Source organism: Nyctibius grandis, chromosome 17, assembly GCF_013368605.1.
Source record: "Nyctibius grandis isolate bNycGra1 chromosome 17, bNycGra1.pri, whole genome shotgun sequence".
NCBI lineage: Eukaryota > Metazoa > Chordata > Aves > Nyctibiiformes > Nyctibiidae > Nyctibius > Nyctibius grandis.
Window position 1 is genome coordinate 2,910,649 of NC_090674.1, and position 8,091 is coordinate 2,918,739.

At 59.4% G+C, this 8,091-nt stretch overlaps 1 protein-coding gene across 1 annotated transcript; it reads right to left on the reverse strand.

Moving 5' to 3' along the window:
• Positions 1–1,568: 1,568 nt before the first annotated feature.
• On the reverse strand, positions 1,569–3,448 carry TMEM51 (transmembrane protein 51). The gene is made up of 2 exons (XM_068415046.1): positions 3,001–3,448; positions 1,569–2,237 (listed from the first exon to the last, which is right to left on the reverse strand). The coding sequence occupies exons 1-2, from the start codon at positions 3,339–3,341 to the stop codon at positions 1,826–1,828; spliced, it is 753 nt and encodes a 250-aa protein (XP_068271147.1). The 5' UTR covers positions 3,342–3,448; the 3' UTR covers positions 1,569–1,825.
• Between the last annotated feature and the right edge of the window lie 4,643 nt (positions 3,449–8,091).

Genomic DNA, 8,091 nt, shown 5'->3' on the forward strand with positions numbered 1-8,091 from the left:
CCTGGTGATGGGGATGCCATCACCCATGGGCGTGCTTCTCCGTCGACATGCTTTCATCCCGGGCTGCCACGCACCCTTTTTCAGCAGAAACAGGGAAAATAATGCACCTCCCACCACCCCCCCCCGGCAGCCTCTGGTTTGGCCTCACCAATGCTGGTGACATTTGAGCCTCTTTCCCCGCCACCCAGGCACCCGACCCCGACGTCCCACCCCGCTGCCACCCAAACCTGTCTCCCCTTCACCACCAGCAAACGCCACCCTAATTAGCACCATTGCACTCTAATTCCCGTGCCTTTCCTGCATCACTTCCCAAATGCTGTTAGTGCACCTCTAAAGCGCGATCGCGGCGCAGTTGACTGGTTGGAGGCGGGTGGGTTGGTGAGCTGGGCACAGCTTGAGCACCGGCATCCCCCCACCTTGGGTTTTGGGGAGCAGGGAAGCGCAGCTGCCCTATACTGCCCCAAACCACAGCATTTCCCTCAGCCCCAGGGTTGTGCCATACACAACACGACCACATTCCTTTGGAAAAGCAGCCCAGGCTTGCTGAAAACAAGCCTAAACCTCACATTTTTGTTAACAGCAAACCCCCAAAATCGCTTTTTGGCCCAATTTCTGCTCCCATGGGTGAGACATTCCCCCATCATCCGGCTGGGACACTTGCAGGGTGTGCTTCCCCTCTCATACCTTCTATCAACCCTCCTGCCAACTCAACCTCTGCTGAATGGTCCATCACTACATCAGTATCAGCATCGCCCCACCAAAGCCATGTCCATACCGGCAGCCCAGGGGCAGAGGACAGATTGGCCATGCTGAGACCTGCTACAAATTCATGGGTAAAGATCCTGCTCTCTACCCACACCACCAAAATCCAGACCAGCCAAGGGAGCCCGTGGCTGAATACGATGAGCACTTTGTGTTCGATGGCTTTGCTGGAAGCCCGGGAGGTGGCACGTGGCCGGGATGCCCATGGAGCAGCACCCTGACTGATTTCAGACCGCCCCGGCTCGCAAACCTTGGGAAGGGCCAACGAGCACCCGCAAACACATCGTACAAACCGTTTACTCAGGACAGGCCCACTCACACGGCGGACTCAGCGGCGATCTCACCCCGCGCACCTCCTGCCAGCGCCGCGCTCGGCTCCCGACCCCCTGCACTTATCCGCTTGCCTCAAACCAACCGTCCCTTCACGTCGGAGCACAAAACACCACAGAGAAAGCAACTGAGGCAAGAAATCCATCCTCTCCCCGAGGAGCACGGGGCCCGTTTCAGCCTGCTTCCCACCAGCAAGCACAGAGCTTGGCAGGAGTCGGGGCTGGCCCGGGGCCACCGCCCCAGCCCCAGACGGGAGCCGGGGGGAAGCTGCAGCGCTGCCCTGGCAACGCCGTTTCCCTGACTCAGAAAGAAAAGGCACCAAAAAAAAGGAGTTTTGCCCTTTTCCACTTGGAAAATCCTTGTTTGGTGCCACTTTGGTGGCTTGGAAAAGTCCTGCTGGCGCAAGGGGGTGAGAAGATGCATTGGGTGGCCCTTAGGTAAAACACCACAAACGACACGTTCGGTACTTCCAGCCTTCATTTACTTCAGAGCAGCGGACTATTGGCATTCACGATTCTTTCCCCGGGGTCTTTTGTAAAACCCTGTCCCGGGAAAAGCTTGTCCTGTCCCCGTGCCGCAGCGCTACGCACCCATTGTGTCCTCCACGTCGCAGCGTCCAGGGAGCCCTGACCGCTTCGGCACCCATGGACCGAGCCCCTCTTAGTGCATTTTTTAAATAAAAACAAAGAAAACAAACAAAATAACCCCCAACAGCATCAGAGATTCCTTTTTTTTAAGTCATTTGCTGGCTCTCTGGTGCTTTCTCCTGGATCTCCTCGTACTTGGGCGGCGGGGTCAGCGGCTCTATTGTGATGGGGGCCGTGCTGCTCCCCTCCGCGAGGTTTAACCTGATGTCCTTCAGATGCAGCTTCTCCGACTTGATCCTCCGCACCTTCAGCGGCTTCAGGCGCTTGCTGAGGCGCGAGCTGTGCCGGCCGGGCTGCCGCTCCGTGCCGGGCTCCGCGCCGGCGGCTCCCCCGGGCTGGCTGCTTTCCTCCAGCCCCGTCAGCGATTCGTAGGAGGGCAGGGAGACGCTGATCCTGTTGCTCCTGTCCGAGTCCCTGGGCTCAGAGTAGCCCGTGTTCATCACCTCCTCATAGCTGGGGACGTAGTACTGGGAAGACACGTCTTCGTCCTCTTCTTGACTAGAGGTGGAAAAAAATGATGCTGTCAGTAGCACATCGTTCCAGCTTCACTGAGCACAGGGGATGGAGAGAATAAAACCACCTCCCCCTCAAAACATGAACAACTTATTTGCCCTTCTACATCATACACCAGTTCCTTTTTGTTTGACAAAACAGATCACAACCCCACCTATATTCAGACACGTTTTTATTTCCTTTAAAATCAAATTGGGAAAACCAGTTTTCTGAGGGGATCTGCACAGAGTAGCTCTGGAGCTCCCCGACCAACAGCAGAGCCCTGCAGACTTTCACCAGGTCCAAACTCCGTGTTTCCAGCCGCTCTCTACACTCCTGCAGCCCAAAGGCACCTCTGGCTGCGCCCCGTCCTGCCTTGCCTGCTCCTCTCCCTCTGCAGCAGTGATCTGATCCCGCTCTCCCGCGTTAACCATTAACCACCACTCCCGGCACGCTGCCCGGGTACTGACCCAGCAAGGAGCGGCACGTCTCCCAACGCCAGCTGGGCCATGGCTCCATCCAGACCTCCCCCTTACACACAAACAACGCTTCCTTTCACCCACAGCACCATAAATACAGATGGATTTGTTCCTCCCTGATCTCCATAACATTTTTGAACCCGAAACCATGAGCTGTGCTTGCCTTTATTTTAGCACACGCTGCTATCAGCCTTGCTTGCCTCGCTCCCCACCTCTTCGAGGAAGAATAACACCTCCGAGGTTTCATCCCCACGCTCGATCCCGCTCCCTTTCCCCCCAAAAAGGCTCACCTGTCCTCCTGGTGCGAGGGCTCTGCGGGTATCTGGTGCTGCACGTGAGCGACGTCTTCGCTTTGCCTCTTCTTGTCGCGGATGTTCAGGCAGATGGAGAGCAGCAGCAGCAGCACGCCCGCGCCCACCAGCACGTAGGCCACCGAGAAGGTCTTGCTCTTCAAAATGCCCCCGGAGCCGCGGTCGGGCTTGCTGCTGTTCCCGGTGTGGGTGGCGGGTTTGTCAGCGGGGCCGAAGCCGGGGACGAGGTTCCAGACGGCCATGATGATGCCGAGGACGAGCATCCCCAGCCCGATGGCCGTCAGGGCGTAGTGCGAGCCATTGGCCCGCGACTGGGCCATCGCTCCGCGCTGCTGGCCGGCCGGGCTGCCTCCACCTTAGGGCATGGCTCGCGTGGTAGGGGCCGTGGTCCTGCTAGCATGCGTGCGGACCCCTCCCCGGGCAGGCGGCGAGCTCTGGGGAGAGACAGAAAGCGATGGTTAGCGCACAGCGGGATGCAAAGGCTACCCAGCGACCGTTTGGTGGCCACGATAACATCGTTTGGTCCAATTAATGCTGGAAATCTAATTCCACTGCACCTGCGGAGAGCATGTCAGGTCATAACATGGCAGCTGGATCCTTGCTGGCCGTTCTCATCGCCACCCTTGGCTACTTTCTCAGCTGCAATATCCACCAACCTAGGACAAGAGGACATGGCCTCAAGCTTCGCCAGGGGAGGTTCAGGTTGGACATTAGGAAGCATTTCTTCTCAGCAAGGGTCATTAGCCATTGGAAGGGGCTGCCCAGGGAGGTGGTGGAGTCACCATCTCTGGAGGGGTTTAAGAAAAGACTGGACATGGCACTTAGTGCCAGGGTCTAGTTGCCATGCTGGTGTCAGGGCAATGGTTGGACTCGATGGTCCCAGAGGGCTCTTCCAACCTGGTTGATTCATTGATTGAAATTATTAACATTTGCTAAGGACTTAGATTGACCATGCATACAAGCATAACTGACCTCTTCACAGCACCATAAAAAAAGACACCAAAATACATTTCACTGCTTAGAAAAATGCTCCACACTTGACACATTTCAGTCCTTAGAGAAACTCTCCACGCTTTATGGAGCCGCGCTGCCTTAGAGAACCACCCACTCTCGACACAAACTAACCTGAAACCACTCACAAACAAATCTCCAGCTGCACAGCTTCTCTCTCCCCGCCATTCGAGCTGGAGCGGGGCTGCCTGCGGCGCTGGCTGCCTGCCCTGCACCGCCTCCCTGCCCCGAGAACAGAAAGCAAAACTGCCGCTCGCCCAGCCAAGGCTTCCCCCACCCGCTGCCTCCAACACCCCAGCCCTCGGCACAGCCCCTGCCTTGCTTCTGGCCAGCGCTCACCCACCATGGAGTAACACGCGCCAGCGGCGAGTCCCCAGCTGCATCCCACGGGCCGCAGTGGGCTCGGGGCCCTCCGAGCGCTGCCGGGAGCAGCCAGGCCATGGGGGCAAACTTGTCCTCCACCCCCTCAACCGAGTGTCTGTGTTTGCTGACCCTCCAGGACCAGATGCGCTCGCTTTCCATGGCACCGCATCTCCCTGACCTCGGGCAGCTGCGAGTACAACCCCCTTCCTGCAACCCGCGGGCGAGGAGCTCGGGTCCCCGCAGCGAAGCTCGCCCATCGCCTTGCAGCAGCCCCCCAGCTCCACGTTTGCTTGTTTAGGTTGAGCACCGGCCCAGTTCGCAGGGCCAAGGGCCAGAATAAACCAGCGTTCCCAGAAAACAGGCCAGCTCCAGCTGCTCGCAGGGGAAGACACGCACGTGAGCCCGGAGAGCGGAGGAGAGAGCCGCAGAGAGACTTCCCCATCGCTGCCACTTCGGGGACTCACCGAGGGACGTCCCAGCCCCGGCCCTGCGTCGGGCTTGTTGGTGTTCACACAGACCCAGGCAGGGCAAAGCCTTCGCTCCCGCGGTCTGCCCAGGGTTACCGGGTGAACAGGAGCTGCCGAGCCCTGCCCGACGGGAGCTACAGGCAGGCAGGGGCAGGCCTGCCATTCCCCACGGCACAGCCCAGCACCGTGCCCAGCCCCACTGCCAGGGCCGGGCTGCTGCCGTCTGCCCCTCGGGGAAGGCATCCCCTGCTCCCCTGACCTGCCCCCAGCTCGGATCTGATCCCAGCCAGCAGCTGCTGAGGATGCGGCAAACGCGACGTCCGAAGGGTCCTCACCATCACCCCGGGTACGGGGAGCGATCGCAGCTCGGCAGCCCGTCCAGCTGCACCAGTCCCCGCTCCCGGCCACGCCGGCAATGCCCAAGCCTGTGGCAAGGACCACTGAGGCTCTCATTTATCAGCACCTCTCTTTCGCATTGTGAGACTTCCAAACCGAGCTATACAGATGGCTGTAGGGTTTTTCCCACGCCCATTTACACAAACAAACTCCCATCCCCACGCTATTTGGCAAGGCGTTCCCCACACGGACACCGGCCAGCCAAGACTTCACCTGCAAACTGCCACGATGGGTTTGGGGCAGGGAAATTACACTGGTGGGCACGGACAACACGCAGGGCTGGTAACATTTCCCCATGATCTCTAAACCTCCTGATCTCTCTGGCTCCCCTTGGGCACCTCGCCTCTGGAAGCGGACAGGATTTAAGCTTCTACATCATCCCTGTGCCTGAAAGTTTTACGCAGATCCCTCGCTGTGCTGCCCTGCAGCCCGGGCAAATCAGATTAAAGCAGGAGAGCTGACATACGAGTCTGTCTGTCCTTTGAATTACCTCTTCTTTTGCCTTTCCTATCGCTGCTTTAGCAATAACCCCGGTGCCCCGACACCAGCAGCCAGAGAAGGAAGCTGCCGCTGCCTCAGGGCCAGCATCCCTCACGCTGTCCGGGGCAGCGAGGGCAGCTCCAGTGAGATGGACATGGGTCAGCGGGGCCAAAGGGTGCTGCAACTTGAGGGTTCAGGGAAGCCCAAAACCAACCACTGAGTCATCCTAAAAATCTCGCTGTGGCCGGTACCGTATCTCCAAGTTGGCACCGCCTGCGGCCGCCCCGAACAGACTGTGTGGAGCACACAAATACTCTGCCATCCTCCCTGATCCAGCTACAGAGACATTCCCTGCTCCGCGTTGCACTGGTTTCATAATCCTCAAGGGATTTTTCCTCCATGATTTCCCCTGTTCGTGTCACTGCTCCGCTGCGCTCTCCTCCTGCGCACAGCCCCCAGCGCCCGACCCTCACTCACCGTCCTTACACCATTTCACCGAGCCCCCTCGCCACTTGCAAGCGGTGGCCAAGCCCTTCAGTCCCCTTCCCTCCACATGCAGCATGGGGTCCTCCGTGCAGCCAGACCCACCTTCGTCCCCATCCCACGCACGCCCCAGCCCTGCGCTGGCAATGATTTACCCCGGGATCTCCGAATCATTAAACTCCACCGGCGCGGCCGCAAAGCCAGGGGTTTGCCGGCACCTCCACTGGGCTTCCCGCACCTCTCACCAGCTCCCTGCGGGCTGCCAGAGCTGAGGGACGCTTTGTGACTTCTCTTGGGACGTTTCCCACTGATAACGCGGCACGGGAGGGCTCAGGATAAGCCCTTTCTCAAGCACCGCACGCCAACACACCTGGACGCACCCCGAAGGCTTTTGGCACGGGCACCAGCAGAGAGCACCTTCCCCACCGCGGGGACACAGACCCCCCGACGGGGTCAGCCCCGGATCATGCTCCACATCTCGGTGCTCCCGGTGACACGCCAGCCCCGTCGGGTGACTCACGAGGAAGCACGACACCCATCGCTGCCCACGGCGGCACCCGCACTCCGCTGCCCTCCGCAACCTTTGGATTTTTCCCCTCCCACGCCATCGCCTTCCCGCTCGCGCTCCAGCAACGCCTTCGTCACGGGATCACGAGAGGTGAGTCTGTGGTTCGGGGAACGGGTCAAACCCCGGTGCACTCGCAGGGCATGGGGACGAGCTGGCTCAGACCGAGCTCCGGGGCTTCCTCACTCCCGAGGAGGAGCTGGAGCACGATGCACGGCTCGCAGCATGCTGCCCTGGGAGCCTGCCTCCAAAAACCCGCGTGCAACTCCAGCCCCAGACGTAAAACATGAGACTAGTGCTCTGGAAAGTTTTTTGGGGAAAATAAATCTATTCTCCAAACATCCAAAGAACGCAGAGCCCACCACATGCCAGCTTACCCTCTCCCCGCGCCGCTCCCAGGGCTCAGCACCCACCTCCTCCCAGGATACAGCCGCGAGTTCCTCCAGCTCCTTCCAACAGAGTTCCTCAACACATTTACTCATGCACAGGCGTTTCCAGATGGCTTTACACCTTCTGGAGGTGGGGCTGGAAGTCGCAGGGGGTTTGGCCCCAGCCTCGGGTCAAGTGAGATGATCAAAGATGGGGTAACACCGAGCTGGGCTGGGCTCTCTGCCCGGCCCCAGCTCCAGGGCACAGACAGCCCCGCATCCGCCAGCATGCGAGGCGCTGCCTTCATCTTCCTGCTTAGCCCAGCCAGCCTTCTCATTAACCGCCTTCCCTGCTAATTGGTGGCCGTGGCACAGCCCCACGAGCTCATTCCTGCAGCGGCAGTCACCCTGCACGGAGCCCTCGTTACACCAGGGCTCGACCCACCACCAACACAAAACTCCAGGCGGACCCAAAAAACCAACAGGTCAGGACTTGGGCTATGTTTTCTCTTATTTTTTGGCCCTTCTCGCAGCCCGCATCAGACCTGCCCCAGCAGCAGAGGCGTTTCTGGCCAGATGCAGCCCAGGGGATGCGGCGAATTCCCCTGCCCCAGTAGAGAGAGAAATCATAGAAGCACTGACTGGTTTGGGTTGGAGGGACCTTAAAGACCATCCAGTTCCAACCCCCTGCCACAGGCAGGGACACCTTCCACCAGACCAGGTTGCTCCAAGCCCCATCCAATCTGACCTTGAACACTGCCAGGAAGGGGGCAGCCACAGCTTCTGTGGGCAACCTGGGCCAGGGTCTCACCACCCTCACAGTACCCTCCAACACCCCGAGATATCCTGCTGAGCTGGGAAGAGCAGCATCACTGCTGGTTTGGCCAATTCCTGTCCCTTTGGACAAACACCCAGCCCATTTTGGAGCATCTCCCCA

Excerpts from the sequence above, each read along its gene's own strand:
- TMEM51 (XM_068415046.1), bottom strand. The coding sequence starts at position 3,341 with ATGGCCCAGTCGCGGGCCAATGGCTCGCACTACGCCCTGACGGCCATC. Across the intron at positions 2,238-3,000 it reads CCCTCGCACCAGGAGGACAG|TCAAGAAGAGGACGAAGACG; the intron begins GTGAGCCTTTTT and ends TTCCACCTCTAG.